The 24,703-nt window shown below is 39.9% G+C and overlaps 1 protein-coding gene across 3 annotated transcripts in view; it reads right to left on the bottom strand.

The window, feature by feature from the left end:
- The window catches only part of LOC122871776 (FERM, ARHGEF and pleckstrin domain-containing protein 1-like), a 59,001-nt gene that overhangs the window by 15,375 nt on the left and 18,923 nt on the right, over positions 1–24,703 (bottom strand). For 2 of the 3 annotated variants that reach the window (XM_044187136.1, XM_044187139.1), the window contains exons 3-13: positions 15,533–15,637; positions 13,552–13,594; positions 13,173–13,251; positions 9,853–9,950; positions 8,209–8,323; positions 5,888–6,035; positions 5,196–5,291; positions 4,850–5,016; positions 4,679–4,747; positions 4,408–4,483; positions 3,807–4,017 (exon numbers count right to left, since the gene is read on the bottom strand). In XM_044187136.1, the coding sequence (XP_044043071.1) occupies positions 3,807–4,017; positions 4,408–4,483; positions 4,679–4,747; positions 4,850–5,016; positions 5,196–5,291; positions 5,888–6,035; positions 8,209–8,323; positions 9,853–9,950; positions 13,173–13,251; positions 13,552–13,594; positions 15,533–15,637 (1,207 nt within the window). The remainder of the gene's footprint in view (positions 1–3,806; positions 4,018–4,407; positions 4,484–4,678; positions 4,748–4,849; positions 5,017–5,195; positions 5,292–5,887; positions 6,036–8,208; positions 8,324–9,852; positions 9,951–13,172; positions 13,252–13,551; positions 13,595–15,532; positions 15,638–24,703) is intronic. The other variant, XM_044187137.1, reaches the window with a different exon arrangement.

Below are 24,703 nucleotides of genomic sequence, written 5' to 3'. Positions count from 1 at the left end.
TCATTCATAAGAAACTTTAGAGCATATCCAAATTCAGAAAAGTATGTGTGCTAATTAATGATATAATTTGTACTGCTAGTAGGTAGGTACAGAAAAAAGAATCCTAAATTAAATATCTGTTTTTCCTAAAAACAAAGTGGTTCTTCAAGCTAAATGCTAACGTCAGCATGCTAACATGCGCACAATGACAATGCTTACATGCTGATGTTTAGCAGGTATAATGTTTACCATGTTCACAATCATAGTTTAGCGTGTTAGCATGCTAACGTTTGCTGATTAGCACTAAACACAAAGTACAGCTGAGACTGATGGGAATGTTGTTATCTTTGCGGGTATTTAGCCATAAACCATAAAAGTATTGGACAAATTAAGATTTTGACCGATGGCAAAAGAATCTCCAAGTGTTGATATTTTGGGTGAATTTTAATTACAATCAATAGGCTGACATTGCCTGGCTGTTTTTGACCTCTGGAATGCTTTTTTAAAAAACATTTTTCTTAGTTTTTGGGAAATACAGATACAATTGCTCTTTTTTTTAGGCAGAGCACCCAGCCGAGGTTCAGTTTAGGAGAAGCACACCTGTTTCCTCTTATGAACTTAATTCACTAAAGTTTATCCCAATTCAGTGTTAACAGTGAAAACAAAAAAGCGTGTGTTGCAGTGAGCAGACAGCCAGCAAATGACAGTGATGGGGATGGAGTGCCGACACACCTTTAATAAACAGCATTGTTACAGAAGAGAGAACAACATCCGAAGAAAGTGAAAGATAACAATGAGTTACCTTTTTATGTGTGGTCGTAGTGCATGCCAGGGGCCAAGCCGAGCAAAGCAGACAGCTATGGTCACAGGTTTAAGGACAATGGTTGGCGTGTTTGATTATTGCTTATTGTGTACGCAAGTGTGAAAGAAAGAAAAAAGAACGATAGAAAGAAATAAAGACGGAAAAAAGCCCATGACCAACCGACAGAAGTAGCATAAACGCATATAATGCATCTTCAGTAGAAAAGTAGACATACATGGAGCTTCAGTTATTATCAAACATACAGCTTAGGGAAATGCAAATCTATTCTCCACTAATAGTAAATACAAAAGAGAATCACTACAAAAATTCTCTACCACAAACATCCAAATTACAGTGCAAGTTGCCCACAACAGACAGAAACCGGATGAAAGCATAAAAAGTGCTCCAAAGAAAAGGACGTCAGCTCGGCCAAAACCGAATAAGAAAGGCAGACCGGCCTTTAGTTACAGCATTCCTCCTTCTGCAGATCCCCTTATCTTACACATTTAACACATTTTTCTACCAAGTAAAATGTATTACTCTAAGTACAATCCAATATCACTACCAAGAATATTTGAATATACTGTACAATTAAAAAGGGGAATATCGCTCAGTTCAACAATCCGTGTCATCCTAGTGGTTTAACACAGTCCAAACAACCACAAACTGTATATAACACCTGACATAAAACAGTTTTCTCCTTTAAAACCTCCAATGACTTCCCATTGAAATCCCTTAATCAACTCCAGTTATTATCTTAAAGCCCTTCTATTGCACAAAACAGTGAAATAATTATAAAAGTTTGATTTAGAGAAAATGCTACACTAGAAACATTGCTACAACAAACAGAGTTCTATCACGGGGTAATGACCGAGAAAGGCAGCTGGTCAACTCAAAAGCTTTCAGAACAAGCTATTAAAATCAATGCCACCTAAAAATGTATTTATCTCAACACCTTAATATCTCAACAACGAGCAAACATAGTTTTTTACAAAAGTGAGCTAGAATCAGCAGAATCCTAATTTCTCCTAAACGGAATAGGAGAATTTATAATAATATCAATGCTATCAAATGACTGTTGAAAAATGAGGAAGAATTGTAATCTTCCCCACAAAAACTACAATTCCACACTTTCTATGAAGAATTCCTAACTTCCCAACATAATCTGTATTTTTCATCTGCACATACATCTACACTGAACATACAGTTTTTAAGTTATGGCACGTCGTAAGCAAGATTTGTCTTGAAACCTTATCAATGCTGATTCTTAAACATTTCACAGAGAGCTGGCAGAATTGCCTCCAGGCTTTAAGGATTGATTCTCCCTTTGACAAATAGCCAGCTATGGGAAATGTGGGGTTTGGAAAAGATGGACGTGTTATCAATTCATCTAAAAGTACGGCAGGTGTTTCTATTCACAGTTTAAAAAACCCACAAAATATGTAAAAAATTTGTTAGAACACTTGCGTTATATAAGGTGTATAATAGCTTACCGAGTGTAAACAGGTGGACTAGATCTATAGTATCGCAACTCACAGTTGTGTACTTCTTCTATTTCCATAATCAACAATTACTGGACTATTACTATTACTTCATTAATGTAGCTGGGTGATATACTGTATACTAAATTGAGATGTTACAATTCTTACATAGCATTATATTTACTGTGCATTACAATGCATAATGTGAGGCTGAACTACTCACATCTTTACTCAAACCCGACCCCCTATATCTTCCTCATTAAAGGGGTAACACCCTTCCTCATCCTCTCCCTCCTCCAGCTGGAGACTCCCGAAGGAGAATTTGCTACGAGGCAGCGGGGATGAGCTCATGCTGTTCGAGTTAACCGAATTCATGGAACTGACAGCAGCAGGATTGCCGTACATTAACGGCTGGCTGTACGCGCTGCTACCGGTGTCCGACTCTGTGTCGCTGGTGTCAGTGCCACTGCTGGTGGATCCGTTCATCGTTTGGACTGGCTGGTTTAGATTGTTGTGGTTGTTATGGGTTGGGTTGTTACCGGGCTTTCCCTGACGACCAAACAACCGCTGCACCGTGTTGGACTGTGCCTGCCCTTGAACCACGAGGTTCCCCGCATGATTACCGTTAGTTATTATCGTTCTTCGCTCCATCGGTGCAGAACATGGGGCTTGGGCGCGCAACCCGGAGCGATGAGGGTCGTGGTGGAGGATGGGGGTGGATGTCAGCTGGCTGAGAATGAATGGATCAGTATCAGAGCGGTTCCTCATGTTATTGTTGTGATACGGTTTGGCAAAAAGTGGAGGTGTGCGGTTTGAGGTGATCGGAGAATAGCTACTGTAGTGGTTTGGTGGGTGGGATGACGGTGAGACAGCGGGAGTTTCCACTGGGACTACTCCTGGACGTTTAGTGAAATAATGCCCGCCGTCATCCCAACGTGAGGCTGAGCGCGGCTGACCGTGACTATTTGTCATCTCAGCGTGACTGAGAGAGTTTGTGCGGTGGTGGAAGCTGCTGATCACTGGGCTGGAGCACTGACTACGAGTCCCGGTTCCGAACGGTCGCCCTGCTGCTGCACCTCGCTTGTCTCGACCCTGAAAGATTTCATCCAACAGCGTGCTGTGGAGCGGGAGGCGGCCATGAAATGAACCATCATTGGGCAAAATTTCATCATCCGTTAGCTCGTGACTGACATTGAACTTGTTAGACTCTGGAGACTGATCTACAGCGCTTCTGTTACCCAGCATACCTTGCTGCTGCAGCCTGATCATACCCTGCTGTTGATGCTGCTGAATCAGCCCCTGGTGATTGGTGTGGTAGAACCCATTTACAACCCTGAACAGACTCCCAGCTTGCCCCCCATTGCGACTGTTACCTCCATGCTTATTATTATATACACAAGGCTCATCCGCATTACTGTCATTTGCATTGCTGTGGCCCCTGGTGGCCCTGGTGTTCTTTGTCACATCACATTCACTGTCTATGTCGCTGCAGTCTATGTAAGGAATAGAGGAGCTGCTGCCTTTGTTTGCCCTGCAGGATGGACCTGGGTTGAGGAACTGTGGGTCCGGCGCTGATCCGGTGCCGTGGTGGTTCTGTCGGGACTGAGTCGGGTCTGAGCCGGGCGCTGCTGGTACATCGTGGAAGCGGTTGGTGGAGGATGTGGCCGCTGGCGGCTCCTCTGAACCATTAGACTCAGCTGGATGGCCCAGTCTGGCTGAGTCAGGCTGGTCTGCTAACTGGACAGACATGGCACTCTGCAAATGAGGAAAGGGAAGAAAAATACAGAAGATGGAGAGAAAGGAGTTATGGGTCAAGGTAGACAAAAGGAGACAGTTAAGGGGAGGAGCTTTTTAAACTGTTATTTAACTGGGCTCATTAAACTGAATTAATGACTTTGAATAAATTGTTGTTTATGGGAACAGATTAGACAAAGCACACATTCACACACACTCACTCCCCGGGGCTGCTCAGGACAAAAAGCAGCTCCAGATTTAAACAGAGAGAAGTAATAAAAACAGACATAAATACTCTGCAAAAGTTTACAACAAGTTTACAACAAGGAAAATAAAAGAGATAGAAACTAATGCAAAAACAATTGTGGGTGAATAAAGATCAGTGTCTGTTGGTGTTAAAGTGTGTATCACCTCTTTTGGCACTTGTGATCTGAAGGAAGACGACTGAGGGGACATGCTGCTATTGGACAGAATCTTACTGTGCTTCCTGAAAAGAGAGGAGGGGACAGATGAGGTCAAACCATGTGCAAACAATTTGGAAAACAGAAATCTGCTTGCTGGTTTGTGTCCTTTCTACCACAGTAACTGCTGTGGATTGGTTACAGAGTGATGGATGCTGGGGAGGTTCAGTCTGTCTCAAGTTTCTGTTGTTGGGCTCATGTAAACAAAGAGGGAGCTTCACCTTTCAAATGGAACTTTCTTGAGCTCCGAGTCTTTCACATAATCGATGATCTGCTTCTGGGTTCGACCACTGCAGGTACAAAGAGTTTAGAAAAGCAGGTGATGAAAAACAAATTTAAGACAAATGCAAGTGTAGTAGTTTCCTATCCTTCCCTTGGTGTCCTCTCCTTACCTGAACCGGAATGAGGATCCTCTGGTGAAGAGGATGGGCTTGGGTTTGGGCTTGGGCTCCTCGAAGAGCCTGAAGAAGGCGTGATACTCTACACAGATCTTCCAGAAGACCTTACAGCAATCCCTGCTGGCCATGGCAAACTCCAGCGTGTCGTGGTGGGCATTCTGCTGGAAGACGCAGACGCAGATGTGAGTATGGATGGAGGGAAAAAGAGATGCAGGATGGACAGGTGGAGAGAGAAGAGAGAAGGGAAGTACAAAGAAAAGGAATAGAATAATGAGAAAAAAGGCAAAAAATGAGGGAGAGTAAGAAAGGAAAGGAGAAAGGAAGTATTATATTTACTTACAGTGGGGTCTGCTCTCAGCTTAATTAGAAACCTTTTGCGTTTGAAGCTGAGCTTGCGAACCTTGGACCAGTTGAAGGCGTTAATTTTTGTGTACCCCTGAATAAAGGAGTAGGCATGAGAAGCTGATTAACATTCATGAAACATTCATTATCTTACAAGGGAGGAGACAAATTGGAACACAACGGAGAATGAACTTCAAAAGGAAAATAATGTTTATTTCAATTTCCCCAGAATATACCGTTTCAGCTTGACTCCTGCTGGCATTTTTTAATTTGACAACTTCTAAGCATACAATAATATATTCCCCATGCTCCCAACATGTGATTATATTATCTGATTCCTAGAAATCCAAAACACATAATGTAGATTTGGGATTACATTCTTCTCCCCTAGCTAAGAGGTTGCCAAATTGAGTGGAGGCTTATCAGTGAGAGTTTCTTCACCGTGATTTGAGCAGATAAAGATAAGGTTAATAACGGTAAACAAACAGCAGTCGTCAAGGAAAAGCAGCACACCACAAAAAAGATCTCTACAAAATGTAGCACCCCTTTCCAGAAAACATTTAAGGAATTTACAGCTCATACCTCAGACCCAGATATGCAGCCTGGTACTTGAATTTGGAACAACTCACATTTCAGCAAGACAACTTTAGATTTTAAGTAGGTCGTTGAATCTGATATTTATGGTTTTACCTGGAATACCAGCACCCCAGTGTGCGCCACAGCCAGACTGAGCTTAGTGCCCTCCCGGTCCTTGGCTGGGTGCAGACGAACACCGTACATCTCCAACCGCCGAGCGATTTCCAGCAGCTGGTAGTCTGACTCTGCAGGAGTCTGCCCGCTGTGGAGGAGAGCGATCAATCAATTATCCATTAATCAACATACCAATCAATCAGGAGCTCATCCAACTTTTTCTCAAGCTGAAGCAAGAAAAAAAAAAACGATATTTAATTTCTTCTTTTTTCCGTTCTGAGTAGATAAAGTGTCTCCATAGATACAGGTGGGCACCAGGGACTGTTACCATGGCAACAACCATAAGGATTGTTTAAGAGCAATTCCCTAAATGATTTGTCAACATTTAGGAAAATCAATATCCCTAACTAAGTGGTCATGTGTCATTGTTTGTACTGTACATACCAGATGACCACATGAAACCATTCCAGGTTTCTATTGCAGATTTATTGTGAATGTAGAAACAACAAACAGCCTTAAAATACACCACAGGATCAGATGGCAATATCCACTGCGGGCGGAAAGAAATCTGCCACAAAAGAAGTTTTGTTTCCTCACAAATCTGAAAATAGCTTCCTGTTTCCTGTATGAGCTGCTGAATTAGCCACTTCCTTCCTGCGTCGGCTAGGCGAGGGTGAAGGATTGGAGAGGAGGGGTTGGGATATGGGTATGTGGTGTGACCATGACAAATAATCAACAAGTCTGCGGTTTAGTTTTCAGCTCCTATCTGTGGTTAAGTAAGGGTTTCAGGGGAATTTACATCTCCAGAAAACAAGTAAATGCATTTGTCATGTATTTGCAAACAGCGGCAGGGAAAGCACAGATATAATGTAAATGAGAAAAGAGCTGTGTGTGTGTGTGTGTGTGTGTGTGTGTGTGTGTGTGTGTCTGTGTGTCTGTGTGTGTGTGTGAATGTGTGGTCCTAGGGGCACAGAGGGTGTGCCAAGTTGTGTTTGCAGACAGCCACCTCTGCAGGGGAGAGATTTTGTGTGTGTGTGTGTGTGTGTGTGTGTGTGTGTGTGTGTTGTGCTTTAAGAGATAAACATCTCTGCAGGAGAGAGACTTATGGGTTGGGTTTAATTGTGTAATAGGTGTGTTTGTGAGCGCACATTTGAATAAACAGATAAATATATGTGTGTGTGTGTGAGACTTGCTGTGGAAGTACATGTGCTGTGTGTGTGTGTTTATGTGAAAAACTATTTCTCCTGACACCTAGCCACCCAGAAACTGATCCCACGTCAGACTAAAGCTCGGCTCAGTATTGTTTTCCAAGCAAGGATTATCTCGACCAGCTATTTCCAGGTAAACAGTGCCGCCCCTGTAACTTGCAGAATGATGTCTGTGCAGAGTTTTGACACTAGAAGGCTGTTTTCACCTTCATCTGCTGAAAGTTTCTCCGTGCTCACCTTAAATCTGAACTTAAAGTGTACGTACGGGATGATTTTGTGACATCACAACTAGTTTGAAAAGCCAATCATGTTCCAGTACAGTTTGCAACTTACACAAGTGTGATGTGGGAACTTGAAGCCTCCAGTGCACATACACTGAGAATGGACTTTTCAGTCAAATAAGAGACATCTTGTTTCCAGTAGTTAAACTTTTGAAAATATTTGCATATTTATAGATTCTAGATTTTTCAATTTAATTTGGACTTTTTCATGTAAAAACCATATTTGACTGAAAGCAGTGTATTTTAACATGCCTTATATCTTAAAATTTAGAAGTACACGTATTCTCACGGTGGAGATAAAAAGATGTGTATGGTAAACACTGTATTGAGCAATTCTAAAGGGAGTATAATGGTATATCACTATTAGAGCTGAAGCAGTAAGTCAAATAATCTATTAGGATCAACAGAACATTAATCAACAACTATTTTGATAATAGTCATTTTTTTTAACCAAAAAATGCCAAATATTTGTTATTTCCAGCTTCTCAAAAGTGAGTATTTGTTGCTTTTCTCAGTTTTATATCATTGTAAAAATTAACAACTTTTTGATTTTGGACTGCTGGTCAAATGAAACAGGCGAATTGAAGTTGTCACCTCTGGGAAAATAACATTTTCCACTATTTGTCATTATATATACTTAAAGCAGCCCTAATTACCATATACAGTATACATTGAATATTTTATATAGAGATCCATTTGATGTTTTGCTGTTTTTACCACCATGTAGAGTGAAAATAAGCCTGTCTACCCTTTATCTTCTAAAAACTGAATGTGTATCCATGTGAGCCTGTACATACAGTAAATGCGTGTGGACACGCATGTGATAACTCACACATGCTTGCTGTGACAGTCAGTGATCTTGTCTCTGATGGCGTCCTGGTCGGGCAGGTACTTATTGTGGAGGAGATGCTGCCAGCTCTGGGTCTCATCGAAATCTCCTATCTCGGCTGATGGAGGGAGAGAATGAGAGAGGAGAGGGAGAGAGAGGTGGCAGAAGGGTGAGAATTCAATATTTATTTGGAGTGGTAATGAAGAGAGAAATGGGGTGAGACGGCAGAGTGGGTGACAGACGAGGTTAAGAGCAAATTAAATATAGCTGCAGTGTGGTGAGGAACAGGAGACCAGGGAGTTTAAAGGAGGAAATGAGGAAAGATACAGACAGCAGGGATGGAAAAAAGAAAAGAAAGTATACATTGTTTAACGTCTATGATGTATTTTCCTGTCTCTATTCTAGTTAATCTCATTTATACCCCATTCAAATTCATTCTACTGTAGATCACATGAAGTGTGCTGATGCGTGTCTCCATCTGTCCAGTACCAGCAACAATAAACCCTCGACAAACCCACAGGTGCACATACAGGCACAGCACTGACGGTTACCACGGCAACCACGTCATATTCTTTAGCATGCTGTGCTGTAGCCTGCCGCTGTCTGCAAGACTGAATTGAATCCATAAATCCTACATCCTCCACATATGGTGCTGAATAACAGCGGTCGCTGCGGTGAACACGGACAGCTTGACGAGCAGGTGTCAGGCGGTGAAAATAAAGCATTCATTTCATTCAAATATCATGCATAATGTTACTGGTTATAAATTTAAGAGAATACTGATGCTTTATGTGACTGACAAGACAATGGAATACAGAAAGACCGATAGGAGGGCAACATATCGAGTCCTTATGCAGCATGAGCTGGGATCATGGTCTCATGCCGGCAAGCATCCGTCCTGCTGAAGTGAGCTGAATCCCAACAAAAGATCCCACCTTATGAGATCCTCTTCTTCCCATTAGTGTTATTCTTAAGTGTTAAATATTAAGAAAAGACAGCTTTGTATTGAATTGATGCTGGTAAGGTTGAACTAGTGACACACAAGTCATATAACAGTAAGTGCTGCTGAAATTCACCCAAAGGAAATATTTGTCATGTGTTTGTGTATTTTGCTGCCTATCAATGCAGCTAGCATGGAGAAAAATTTAAACTATAGAGAGTGAGTGCTGGTCTGATTGTGGTTGTTTTCTTATAAACCTTTTTTTCCTCCATTTTTATAGACTGATCTGACATGAAAAGAAACACCTCAACAACTTAAAATCGCCTTCACAAAGTTTTGTGGTTTATTACGCTGATTTTATTTTCTTTGTGCAGAAAAGATGATAATTGAGTAATACATTTATTACAATGCTCTTAATAAGGTGAACGAGACGTGCATATAATCTCTCTCTGTGCATGTTTCACCTTGTGCTGCTTTACATTAATCTGGCAACATTCGATGCAGACTTGTGCCGTGTTGGAACTGACACGAGTGAGCATTCACACATGTGAAAAACATGTAAAATTGCCATCAAATTCACGTAACGTGGCCGATGTGTGACAGAGACTTTTTCCATTAGATTTTGTCCCACAATGAGACTAAATTTCTTATTTAGCCTAGTTCATAACTCCTACCACACAGAACTTGTATGTGTGTGTTGCACTTACACTGGATGATGTGGGAGACCATGAGAGCAGCGCTGGTGTCGTTACAGATGAGACGACCACAGGCCAGGTCACGTTTAATCTGCAGGGCAAACAGATACCTAGAGAAAAAAAACAACGGGGAGAATAAAAGATAAAACACAGACAGAAATAGAAGGGAGTATGAGAGGGAGAAAAGACAGAAAGCATTTATACACACTCAAACACACACACACACACACACACACACACACACACTGTTGATACTTTGCATCTAATGACTTAAAACCAGTCCCTAATTCAGAAAACGCCCTGTTTCTGTTTATCATTATACACATGGCTACTTATAACATTATCTGGACCTCGTAAGTAGAGTCACTGACACACACACACACACACACACACGCACCCAGCATGCACATGTTTCCAGGTCACGATGCTGCATTTCAATCAAGAAACAGCAGAGACAGCACTGTAAAGAAGACTGCGGTGCATTAAGACAGCTGACCTCAAAACCTACCATCAGCTCAAATTCTGTCTGCTATTATTTTGTTCTGATGCATATTATTTTTGAGGATTTGTTACATATTTTAGGGTAACACTGAAGTCAATGAGAGAACAAACACAACTGGTCAGTAAAGAGGAGAAAATTCACCAGAATTAATTCAAAATGTTTGCCACATGAGTGCTTTCAAACGCAGAGCTTGGCTGATTCACCAGCTCCCTACTTACTGTATAAGGACAAATAGTGGAGTGAGATGAGATGATGTGCACCATCTGCGAGTGGTGCACATTCAAAGTGTGAGTGAGAAATTAATGGTCCACAGCAGCTTTTTATGTGATATTCAGTTCAACCTTTTTATAACTGCATGATTACCTCTCCAATAAAGTTAATGAGGCTTTGGTGAGTTTCAATATCTTTTTATTTTAGCCTGGAGTACTTTTACCATTTAAGAACGCTGCACCAATTTAGAGTGAAATACATCATGCTAATTCAAACTCTTAAAAGATACTCGAAGAATGCAACTCTGCTAAGTTCGCAGTTAAGTTCTCAGTTTGCTATTGTACGTAATGTAATGTGTAAGAAACATAACAGCAGCAAAACACAATGATTGGTTTTGAAAACCTCTTTCTGTTCAACTATATTAGACCTCACCTCCATCACATGGGAGCAGCACTGATTGGCCAGTGTCCCATTTTTAATAAAAGGCTAATATCAGCCTGATATGTCTTCAAAGAAATCTTTCTTCCATCTGTCCGTCTACATATTTGGTCTGTCTGTGCCTACATTACCCATCAAAGGAAACACTGACAACAGTGAGATGCTTTGAGAGCCAAACAAAGGAAAAAAGGCTGTGTGCCCACTTCCTGTTAAATGCTGGAATCAGCTGGCACACTCCAAGACAATATGAGATCAGTGGAATAAACTGGCCGGCTGAGAGCCCGAACGACATCAGTGTAAAATATGTAAAGCGTTCCGAACTGGTGAAGATGTTCTCTTGTGAAATTAAAGTTATAATCTTTACGATTTCAGTCCTGGTTGGTACAGCAGTGGAGCAACTGGTGTACATAATAATAATAATAATAATAATAATAATAATAGTTTTCAATAGGAAATGTTGTATTTGCATTAGCAGTAACTTAATAAAGCTCTGATACAGCTGTAACAAAGTGAACAGTGGGGCTGATATCAAATTAAAACAGTAACAATGTGTGTATCCTGTGAATCCCATTGAATTCAAATCCATAGAAGGTATTAAAAAGCCTTAAAATCAATTTACAAAAAAAGTCTTAAATATTTTCTCTTGCCTGCCGTAGGCAGTAATATTAGTTGAAATGTTAATTACATGGTTTTGTATCCAGTTGCTGGCTGTTGGGAGATGTTATACACCTCTAAACTAAAAGTTTTCAGTCAGCACCATCAGACCTGTAGCAAACACTGATACTACGGCTAGCTACAGGACGCTAGGACGCTCATTGTCTCATAATGGGCAATTGCTGATTTTAGCAAAAACTTAGAAGAATTTAAATGAATTAATAATTTTTAATTGGTTAATCCATCCATTTTCTGCCACTTATCAGAGTCCAGGATGCATTCATTTAATTAATTATATCAGTAGGAATTATTGTTATATACTTCTGGGAAGTACTAAAAAAGGGATATAATTAAGTTAATCACTAATTCTAGGCAATATTGTCCCTACTGCTTTTCCATCATATTTTTATACTTTGGATGTTAGGATCATGAAACAGATATTAAATCGCATTCTATGTGTTATTTAAAAAGGTCTTAAAAAGTCTTGAATTAAACCTGTAGAGACCCTGGCTTGTGAACGCAATTTATATATATGCAGTGCGAGAAAGGCGGACCCCGCCACTAACAATTAAACTACTATATAGAGAGGTAATTACAGAATGTAAATACACTGAATGGCGATTGCTGAAATGGGGTTAAATTCAGGACAAACTTAAGAATTATAACTTTAAGTCTTTATTCAATAACAAGAGCTTCATTCACAGATGAGAGGCACTATGCTCGCTTCCTGTTTGGCTCTGGTCTCAAGTAAATCCAGCAGGGCAGTTAGAGGGAACCATAGCATCATGGGAAAATGTGGAAGGTCAAATTTTTTGGTTATGTCATGCAAAATGGTGCTGTACTGTAGCTGAAACTTGAAGTCCTGAATGAGCTTAGATGAGGACAATCAGGCTCTGTCAGACTAAACAAAACAAAAAGGCAGACAAGATGGTGGCTAATAATTTACACTTTCTGAAAGTTGTTGTTGAAAAGGACTGAGGCAATAGGTAGGAACTTGTCGTATATAATGTAATCTTTGAATGCTAACAGGGAAAAAAGATGCTTCTCCAAATACAGCTGGGTGTCTTAGATTACTGCAACATCAAAATATGTCTTCCAGAGTCACAAACGTAAGCCTTTTTACAGTAAAACAGCTGTTTCCAAAACTATGGCTCACGACCCAAAAGTGGTCAGAGCATTCATCTCCTTTCAGCTGGTTTGGAAGAACAAATGTTTTCATGAGCCTGGTTCCCAGATGACAGACTAAAATTTCTTGTTTGGGTCCAGAAAGGGGGAAAAAAACTTGTTTGATGTTATGGCATGTGGATATAAATGTGTTATAAATGGTAAGCGGCTGAGCGAGGACAAAAAATAAAAAGTACAAAACAAGATGCAAACATATTGTAACTTTATGTTCAGACACAGCTGTGAAAATCCTCCTGAATGGAAACATTCTGGCCAGACAGAAAACCAACTGCAAAACAACATGACTTTAAATCTAAGAGGTTCCTCCTCAGATAGGTGTGGTTTCTGTGTTGAGAAGACCTACCGAGTCAGCTCCTCCAAGAGCTGTGTGTGGTCAGGAGGGAAGAACTTCACCACAAAACGAAGGATGGTGTTTTTAGGCCCTGAAGGAGAGAAAAGAAGGGATATGGTTAAGAAGGAAAAGACGGGAAGAGAGAGGTAGAGATGCAAAAAAGGACGTAGAGAAAAATCATTTTGTATCATGTATCTGCTTCATGGTAGAGTTATTCTTCTTTTACACCCTAGTGTCTGACAAGATGATGTGACTTATTTTACATGGCAGAATCATACTCTTTATCATTCAGGTGGACTATTTAAGGGAAGACTACAAATTTAATACCACAACCGCGAAACAAGGTGTTTTTGAAGGTTGAAAGACGAGAGAGCATCAGTGAGCTACTTACGTCTGATCTGTTTCAGTGTGGGCTTCAGCAGGTCCAGCCACACCTGCAGAGGACAGAGCACAGCTTTACTATAATTACTGTACATCAACAACTTACACTGGAGGATTTTCTCCTAAAACTGCTTTCAGAATGACTGTGGTCCTTCTGTAAAGTGTTGGTTTAATAGTTCATATTATAAATATTATTTGTAGAATACTGGCATATCAGCAGGATGCCACAACCACTACAATAAACAAATTATCATTTTAGCTGTGACTGTGAAACCTTTGTTAATTTGTACTCCTACTGGATCTAAATGCCAATGATTTTTGACACTACAATCATTTGTTTTGTTTATTTTGGTTGGAGTAAAAATATCTATTTAATATAAACATGTCAAATCCTTCAAACAGTACAATTCAGGTTACGGTTTATTTTACGGGTCCGTAATTTCCTAATAATTTCCTAGGAAGTTTCCTCAAAAGAACTATGTAATTTGGTACCAATCATAGGGAATATAGGACTTTCCTTGAAATAAAAGTTCCATTTAAATGCAACATAATATAAATTCAACAGTCATTTGCTGGACTGCATGTTTGCCTGTAGACAAATTTCACATATTTGCATGTCCAGCTGACTTGCTGTGCACTAACTGAAAGACTCTCAAGATTATGCTAGCAATTACTTAGAATGAATTAACTGGGATATTATCAAGAAAATATTCAGAAACTATGGCTCTTTCTTCGACTTTCAGCAATACTAAGTACAGCAAGGCTGACACTGATATCCATATTAGTACAAAACGACCAGAGAATTCATAAAATTACCACCAAAGACATCATTGCACTTGGAAATGCAGTGTGAGTTCCTTATAAAGCATAATGGCAGTATTATAATGTCAACATTGTAAGTCATGCCTCAAATGCTGCTTGTAACGGCTTTTGATATTTTTTGAATCTGGGTTATTTGTTACAGCTATAAAAGTCACACTAGCTAACATAAACAAGATAAGAAACACTCAGTTATCTATTCTGATGCATAGCTGCATGTACTTGTGTGTGGATCTTCCTGTGTATGTGTGCTGGCAATACTGTCATTATGTCTTTAGCATTACATCATTTGTTCTATTGATCCACTTCAAAACAACAGTTCTTATGCCTGAGGCTCTGAAATGCCCAGTGAGTGTCTGTGTTGGAGTATACTGAATTATTTGTATCCTCCAGCTAAGTTTTCCTTTATTACTAGCTTTTTCACACACTAATGCAGATTCTACCAGAAGACGTTAGCAGCCAGAACAGCAGTAGAGACAACAGCATCTGCAAACTACAGACACACCCCTGGGACGTGCAGCAGTTGTGCAAATTATTACAACCAGCTGCTCTTTCATGAAATAGGTGGAACAACTGAGTCCAGGGGGATGCTTAAATCCACATAGATGTAGATGAGAGGAAGAGAGGAAAGACAGGAAATTTCAGGAGTCTCCATGTGATTAAAACTAAAGTGGGACAGAGAGCAGCCTTGCTTCAAGGACTTAGCAAGTTGGAGATCTGCAGGAAAATCCGCTGAATGTAGAGTAAAAGGTTTTTAGATGCTAAATGTAGATTTACCTTAGTCAGGTGGTTTTAAACCAGATAACAAATAAGAGAAAGAGCATGTTAAAAGTTTGCCTTTAGGTTGTAGCTGGAGGCAAAGGTAACAAAGTAATTATTGTTTATTATTTGAATTTTGTAAATAAAGACACAGTGACAGTAAGAAAGGAAAATTAGGCTTTCTATCTGAAGCTACTTTGAGAAATACTGCACTAAAAATATACGTAAAAATAACATAAATATGTTTCCTGAATTCAAGACAGATAATCATAGTGACAGTAAGTTAACTTTTGCCATAATTGTGCAGTCTTTATCACAATTTAAACGTCAATCTGCAGAAATAACCAGCAGCATAACAGAATAGAAGGTGATAAATACCACGGTGTGCATCTGTGTAAGTGTGTGTGTCTCACAGTCATCTTGCGCTGGTCCTGGTACTCCAGTCCAAAGTAGTCTCCCTCTGCCAGGTTGAGATGGACACAAATCAGGTCAAACAGCACTTTGCCGGGGGAGCGTTGCTGGAAGAGAAGAACAGAGGTGGAAGAAACAGATTAGATTAAAATAAAGAGGAAACTGGAGGACAGGAGAGGAGAGACGAAAGTAATGCAGAGGCCACAATGTCACAGCAGCTCATCGGGGGAGTGCAGATAATGGAATTGAGGAGAACAGGAATGAGAGTCTTTTTTTAAAGGTTATTTCGAAGTGATTTCACCTTTAATTTTCCACATGTCATTTACCTTTTCTTAGAGGTGCACATTATTTTAAATGCAACTCATTTAAAAAAGAAGCTGGTAGAAACTGGTAAAACATGGTACAGGTAAACTGAAAAATCCTGACTTGTGGGTGCCATTTTCTCTTACGAGCCTCTCCTCACGTAACGACCACTGACCTTTGACCTTGATGTGAGGTCTATGTGTCAGGTTTGGGTCTAATGGACAGCTGGAGGCTATCAGCTGGGAGGGTTCAGAAGCAACCACAATGCCCCAGGAAAAGTTTACGTGTGTGTGTGTGTGTGTGTGTGTTCTCTGTCTATACCTGATGCTGGCAACGCAGAGTAAGCACTGTTTTGTTAGCATGTATACCATTGTTTTGTCTGGATTCAGCAGCAGGAACATTACAACCTCTTCTCCAGAATTTCCAAAATAGACAGATGTGGAACCAAACCCAAAATTAGCCCAGAATAATTTTCTCCAAGGCAGTTCGAGCTAAATGGTACCACCCTGTCAGCCTGAAGGGTTACAGCGTACTATTCAGTGATGAGGCTGTAGTCAAGTTATTATGTAGTTATATGATGGCAAGCATTCCTTCCTTTGACAGGCGCACGCATAGGCAAAACACAGATTATGACTTAACAACAGATCTGAGATCAAGAGCTGCAGTGTAAAGCAAAACACAACTTCATGCTTCACTTGCAGACAAAACATTTACTCTATATACATCTAAAGACCAGGAAAGACAGGCGCTGATGTGTCTAGAAAATGTTCATGCGTCTCTAGACATTGTGATTATAGTTTGGTTTTATTGTGTCCTGGATATGCATAAATGAAAACTATAAACTATATATAAACTATACTAACTATATAAACTATAAATTGCATATAACACACAGAAAGTGTCATGCATAAAATTTAAGCGGGGCACAGGATAAAAAAACCAACCAAGTTAATATAACTTATTTCCATTGTGGACTGTTGTGTGACTGCTACAGTCGACTGACTTACTCGACAGTTGTGACAGGCAGATTTAAGTATAGTAGATACACTATTCCAAATTATATGTTTTTACTTAATACATTAGCTCTCCTCTTTCCAAAACGTTTTTACACCTGTTTTTAAAAAAACTGTAATAGATCTTTTCTTTATTTTAATCTGTAAGCAGGTGCGTTGTTGCTTAGAAATAATAAAAAAAATTGCATGCATAGTCAATTACTCCTTGTATCAAAGCCATACATAACATTTTCTTGAAACTAAAATTAAGAAAAGAGAGTTACCAGATAAATTTACTATTTCGGGCAAATAAAATAGATTCAGTCTTACCAAAATGTAGTGAAGGTCTAATGACCACTAGCCACATACTGAATTTCAACAATTATTGATTGTTAGTCACAATAACTTGAGGAGCAAAATCACTTTACTGCACTTTTGGCATTTTATATCAAACGTTTGACTGTTTTCAGCTAGTAATGAATACTACTAAAGGGACAGTAGCATAAGCATGTGCTGTTGTGAACTACACATGTACTGTATGTGTAAAGGAAAAGTGGGGGAGAGTGGTGAGAAGAAAAATGAGGAGGAGAGGAATCAGAGCAGCAAAGGCCATGGTGTGAGTCTGTCACCATCTGGCTACCGTGTGTGTGTCCATCTGTTTCTGTGTGGTCAGTCTGTCTGTAGGGGCATACCAATATACTGTACTCACTCACACACACACACACACACACACACTCACTCACGCTACCCAGGCCTCTCGAAACAACAATGGTAGCTGACAACATGTCAAGTTATTCCGCAGGCGGACACATCCTGCTGTCAGATAGTGAGGACACAAACTGACTAAATGACAATCCTGGGTGTGTATATTATGACAAAGAGACTGGGAGCTTGACTGACAGGTGCCGCTGTCATGTGCAAAGCTGGAGTTTGGACAGAAGAGGGGAGCGGAGACGAGAAAGTGGGAGAACAGGTTGGAAGAGAATCCGAGAGCAATGCGCCTTAAAATTGCTAGAAAGGAGACAAAGAAGAAGAAAGAGGAGAAGAAAAGCAAGACGGAAAATAAAGACATGTAGCTACTACTCCACCCTTCTCTTTCTTTCCTTCCTCAAGGCGTAGCCGCAAATATATTAGTTTCATTCACTCTATTGATTAATCTCAGAACACTGTAAGACTTAACTCAGCATGACCAGCTTGTTCATCTGCATTTATCCGTGTGAAAACAAACCTCTTTGTCCCTCATGTGCGTTGTTTTTTGATTAAACAGCACTTTTGGTCAACTATGCATGCTTTAAATTTGCTTCATTAAAACTTGCATGGAAACTCCTGTGCGAAATGTCCAACTTCAACAATGCAGGGTCCAGTTTTCTGCACAACGCTGGGCTTGGAGGAAACACGGGAGACTTATCATGTGACCCAAAAAACACACAGCACATGCTGAGACAGAAAGAAGAGGACGACGGTGGAGTTTTAGAGATTTAGACTGAGGAAAAGAAGAAAATTAGGACAAAGGAAGACAAACAAAACTTTGGGTTTTTGTTTCTTTCACTTGTGAGCTGCATGTCTGATGCAGATGAGATCCTGTTTTTTAAGAATTAACTTTAGTAAAACACCTGATGAGAAAAACAAACAGACCTAGAAAGGCACTTTTTTGACTACAAAGTAGTGATTAGGATGCCACAGAAAAGCATGAGCAAGAAGCTGAAAAGGTTTGGAAACGAGGTGCAGCAGGTCATGTTGAACAAGATGAACTTAATTAGACTGAGGCAGATTTGTTGTTTTGTGCAAAAGCAATTTCCTTTAATATCAGCAAACCTTTCTCCAATAGCTACAGTGAGCCTGCGTACATGCTTAGGGGAGATATCCTATAACACATTCAAGTAATGTCAGACACTGGAATGCAGAGGGGAATGTCACTGAGGGAATGGTGGTGAAATCTTCAAATATCAATACCAGTTGCAATAACACAGGCGTCACGAATGATATGTCACCATAAAGGCTGCTGTATCTTCTTTGTGTAAAGATTAAACACCTTCACCCAGACGTTCTTTGGTTCATTAAAGAAAGTGCTGCCTGTCATGAACCCGACAGCACTGACTCTGAAGCAAACCTGATGCTAAAACACAGCATTATTTCATGAGTCTGGTTGTAATTCAATGTTTCCGTCATAATAACAAGCTGGCAGGAAAACTCAAAACATGAATTTAACCTATGCTGTGTGACACTTGTGTGAAAAGAAGCTGTAACGAAAAGGTGAGAGCAGAAGTGCTGGAAAGTGAGGAAAGCAGGATCCCAAACAGACTTAAACCCAATAGGCGTGAAGGCACTGAAGCAAACCTCTAAAAACAACATACAGAACCTGGCCAAGTTCACTGAATCTGGTCGAGAGTGAGCTGAAAGAAGTAGGCTTTGATACACAAGGGTTTGTAGTGTTCCACTTTCACTAGATAGGTTCAGTGAAGAGACAGGAAATGAGAGAGAAGTGGGATGATGTGAAACTAAACACCCTGGACTCTGTCATCCTGTTCTAGGCTGAAGCACCAAGCACTGATAAATTACCACTGTGAACAGTCACAGAAAATACTGTGTAAACATTGGTGGATCAGGACTGCCTTTCACTTAACGGTATAGTTTCCTGCCGTCTGAGATAATACCTGTACGTTTCTGACCGCTCAGTTCCTAATCCCCCTCGCGAGCAAAGTAAGCCAACATTGTAACGCACAATGGTCATGTCTTCAAAGGTCAAGGATTCTCTGGTTATGGGAGGGATGTCATTTATCTCTTCCATGGGAAAAGTCAGAACTTCCACCTCTCTTTTCTACTTTTTTATGACACCACCAGCACTTTCTGGAGAGAAATAACAGCCATGGAAATGGAAAAGAGAAAGGAAAGGAAAGATATCAGGGGACAAGGAAAAATATCAGTTTCCTGTGACTTAAAAAAGGCTTAGTTGGTAAATTTTTTTATGAAACTTATCATGTACCAGACGTTTTTAGTATTAAAATGTCACACTTAGTTCTAACAATTACTAAGGTGGACCATCTAAAGGTTTAATAGGTAGATAAAGCTACTCTCATGTGCTCTCCTTACTTTGAGAGGCTTCACCTTCACCTTGGGTTAATAGGGTGAAGCCATCTTTATTCATAAAACTAAGGCTGCACTGCACAAATTGCACTTCCAAAGAGTTTCCTTGCTTAGCATACTGTGTGACTGTCTATTTACAGTCCAAATTTTCAAACTTAATTCCTGACAATATGTGAAAGTTTGTGAGAGGTAGTAAGGGTTTGTATATTCAGGCTGTAAACCTTTCAAACACATATGTTAATGTACCAAAAAACCCAGCCAAGCAACACCAGTGTTGACACATACAGTGAACAGTGGAGCAAATGCTGCTTACTAAATTAAAGTGGTACTTAAAATGGAAGCCCAGCCTGTTCCCATGATCTGCTCTCATCTTGGCAACAGTTTCAGTGAGGAAATGGTCACCCGGCCGAGGTCAAACATGATAAATATAGGTTTTATACTTACTGGGTAACGAATAGGGAAAGTGAGGATGTTAATGACAGAGCACCACAGGCAAAATCTCTTCTACAAGTTCACAGTGTGAGAGTGTTAAGGTCTAAAAATAACTGGTGTGTATGTGCGTTGAAATGTTTCAGCTGAACAGAGCAGAACAGGCCCTATGGGGCCCAGACTGAGGTCCTTTCAGTTCAAATCACAATCACTTCATTCAGCAACTACCATCAATGAGCCTTTCTTAGTCAGCCAAACACACACTAGTACTCACTTACATACAGACACACATTTTTATCATATCTTGGATTATGATTTTTGTCTTACCTAGCAGATGTGGAATGATGCTTTGCAAACAGACATATTGAGTACTTTCTCTGTTGCATATGCATACAGTTAAACAGTCATTGGCATGTGTGCTCGCATGCAGACACACAATTAAAGAGAGAAAAAAAAAACTGTTGAAGTCAGAGTTTCCTGCTGCAACTCTGGGCTGTAAAAGCAACCTGCAAAGGCCAAGGTTGCATCCTTAAAAGGCAGGGTCCAGTTTCACACAGCTGTCCTTTTGGGCCTTACAACAACATGAATCTTGTGTTTTAAGATAATTAGAAGGCTAGTAGGTCTTGCAGTGAGCCTTAACAACCAACTGTCCATTAGGCAACCATCTTCCATTCATCCAAGCCAAAAACATTTCCAAGTTGAGCCTTAAGAAGTCATCAAAATAGCTCCAGAGATGGAAAAAAAGGAACAAAAACCAGCACTTCTGTTTGCAATGCCTCTTTTCAGTGTGTCCTTGCAGCAATTTAGCTGTTAAAATCCAATGTCCTTGCTTGTGACACAGCTAATGAAGAAAACACAACACATTTTTATTGATGGGACAGCAGAGAGCAGCAAAATAACTGGTTATTTTTCAGCAAGTGAGAGTCACACAAAAAAAAGGTCGCCAGTGAAACACTGAGGCTGTCTGCAGTTGTTTCCTCTTTCTGTTTACCTTTCCTAAAATGACTCATGCACCTTTTTTGCGGCAAACTAGACTCAAAATTATAGTGGTGCCCCTGAAACAAAATGTATGTTAGGGGGTTGTGTGTCACAACAAAGTATAAAAATGTGCATTACGGCCAGCTAGCAGGTTGATTGTGGTTGATCCCACGCAGTGAGTGTTTCTGGTTTGTGTTACTGACAGTAAACAAGACTGGAGTTGACTGTGTCAGCAAAAAGAACCAAAGCCCAAACTAATGTTAAATAAACCAAACTGCTCCAAAGATAAAGGTACTGAAAATGTGTCAGTGTGAACTTAATAACACAATGCACTTTGCTTAGCAATTAGGGAAGATGTGGTCTTGTTTCTACCTCTCTTTCTTTGGATTTATTTTGCTGGATTCACTCACTCCCTTGTCTGGTGTTCAGATTCCAGTTAACCCATGGCTCTTTGCCTATCGGGGACACTTGCCAGTGAGCTGTCAGCATGCCCTCACAGTTACCCAGCAAACAGCAAAAACACACAGAAGATTCAGCAAGATTCAGCTACTTCCTTTCAATCCAAGACTGCTGGCTAAACTGGGATGCGGTATATCAAAGTAATTGCTCTCTCTTTTCTACTATCCAGTCCCCTTTTGCCCCCTGAGGACTATAGCTAAGAAAACCTACACATATTTTACTTCACTTTTTCTCTTTAGTCTTTATTCTCTCCTTTTGTTAATGTTTCTCTGTGGTCAAAGCTACTTTTATGTTAGTAGGATAGTAGGAAACCTCTATCTATATTTCTTCCAAGCAAGTTAGTAAAACAGTCACACCATTAATCTCTGTGCCCATATCTTAGAGTACAATCTGTTTCTTACTCTCCAGTTCTCTCAAAACCCATATCAGTTTTCCTTTTACCATATAAAAGTCTACATAGACATATTTTACCTATTAATTATTTTGTTTATATTCCAGTATTTTCCTTCACTCTCCCTTTCTTTGGATCCTGTCTTGCCCTGCAATTCATGGCCAAGTAAAATATTCTCACCATCTGTCGTGGTGTGCTGAGGGTTTACAGAGAGCCACTGAGCGTCACTGATGCAAATGACTCATGAAATCCCAGAAAAAAAAAAATGAACGCATGTGGCATTTGTAGTATTCATACATTGGGTTATGATAAAGTACATTTGACTGAAAAAATTGCAACTTGGAAAGGGAATTTATTAAGAAACAAGACTCATCAAGCTTTCTGGAAATTAAAATAAAGATATCTTACCGCCCTTGAAGAATTGTGATTTTCAAAATAATGTTTCAAGAAATGCATGAAACAACAGAACATGCATGAATTCAAAGGATGTTTGAAAGGTCTGTAGTCCTGCACTCTGACTAATGTCAGCGGGGATAGAAACCAGATGGGTGAGACCGACGATAAGAACTCTCCACGGGGGAAAAGACAAAAGGACAAAAAACAACACCTCAAAGCTGTTCAGTTTCTTCCCTCAGTCCTGAGCTGTAAATCTGTATGTTTTTTTTTTTATTTTCAAGGTCAACCATATCTGAAGGTTTCATACCAGAGAGTTTGCTGTGTCCTGCTGCTAAACTGCAGGTCAATGGACCAAAAATCACCAGAGAAGAAGCAGCTTGAGTCACAGCAGTTATGTGCAGTACGACACAACCACGGAAATCATTCTTAGGAAGGAAATCCAAGTTTAAATCCAAAGCTATCTTTTTGAAAGAGTCTTGTTGTTTTTCTGTCTATTTTTTCATTAGTATGCATGCTATTAGTCTGTCCTATTCCCAGACCATTTACTGTGAAAAGTAGAAATGAGATTGATTGGGGGGGTTGTTCCCAAAGGTTCAAAATAATGAGTCTCTGCAATGTTTAATAGCCTAAACACACAGGCTATTTTCTGAAAGAGCTGAGCAAAGTAGTCCATAAAATCTGGTTTAGTAGCGTCATGTTAAAGTAATTGTCAGAGTACTAATTCTTCAGCTTTAGAATATTTGGTACTGCTTTATTTGACGCTGCCTAAAGCAATTGCATCACTTCTCATATGAGAAGACAAATCACAAAGACCCCCCGCTGTTGATCTTCATCCCAGCAACTGCTCTGCTTATGTCAGAGGAAAGAAGATGTTCTTCACAGCTTGTTGGTATTAGCTAATGTACCATCTTGAATGATGAACACTCAAAGTACCACGCCCCAAAACGACACCAACAGGGGATATTTACTAAGCCTGTTGCAAATTACCATCAGGGGCGCAAAATTTGTCACATCAGTTTTTCAAATTAGTGGGGTATTTAGTAAAGGAACTGGTTTTTGTGGCTATCATTGCATTTCCTCCACTTCATCATTCACATTTTTTGAGTACCTGTACTACATTCAATATCATGCTGGTATGAGGCTACAGAATGCCGCTAGCCTGAACTGTACAAGTTCCCCTCAAGGAAAAAGAGTAAATAAATACCCCTGAACAGCTGGGAGAGGCTTCCTCCCTCCTCGACTGTCCACCAATCACATTCTCTCGTTCAGATTAGGTTAAACAGCTTAACCTACTGGCAAGACGTCAGAGCCAGTTCCTCCATACTGCCAGAAGGGAGAGGACTCGTACAAACACATATGCCTAACTGGACTGTTGAATAAACAGCATGTTGGCAAAATACCTGCTAGCATTGTCAGCAGTGACAGCAAGGCACTGTGGGAAATCAAACTGGCAACACCCTGATGGGGGATGATGAAAATGCCTACAGTCTGCTATGCAAGACAACGGTGTGTCTCAGTGTGCAGTATATATATATGTGTGTGTGTGGACGTTAAGGCTCACAGCACACTTGAGGCAGACAATTAAAATCGAGCAGCAGAGGGGAATACATCCACACTGCTGTACCATTAAAAAGCTATTTGCTGCTTTGTTTCAAGCTCCATCGAGAAACAGGATAATTAAATTGAAACGATCGTCCAAATGGCACAAGCTTTTATCGCAAGTATCTTACAGTACCATGAGTATACTTTTAGCATGGCTAGCTAATATGGCAAAGAGCAATTATTATTAGTCATATATATATATATATATATATATATATATATATATATATATATATATATATATATATATATATATATATATATATATATATATATATATATAGAGATTCTCTATACGATGATAACACTGGATACTCTAAAGCAGAGGTTAGACATCAGGCAAAGATACCGCGTAAGGTGAAAGGGACAGGTCATACCGGTCCTCTGAGTCATAACTCAGTCAAATCTGAACACACAGACATGATGCACATAATTTTATATTCAGTGTGACTTTACACTTTCCAAGGATATCATTACCTTGGATGTCCTTTGTCCATAAATCTGCTTAGAGATCATAGAAAAAAGACGCTACTTATAAC

Source organism: Siniperca chuatsi, linkage group LG24 (genome assembly GCF_020085105.1).
Source record: "Siniperca chuatsi isolate FFG_IHB_CAS linkage group LG24, ASM2008510v1, whole genome shotgun sequence".
In the NCBI taxonomy this organism is placed as follows: Eukaryota; Metazoa; Chordata; class Actinopteri; order Centrarchiformes; family Sinipercidae; genus Siniperca; species Siniperca chuatsi.
Note: the sequence above shows the minus strand (reverse complement) of the source record. Positions and strands in the feature narration are given on the sequence as shown.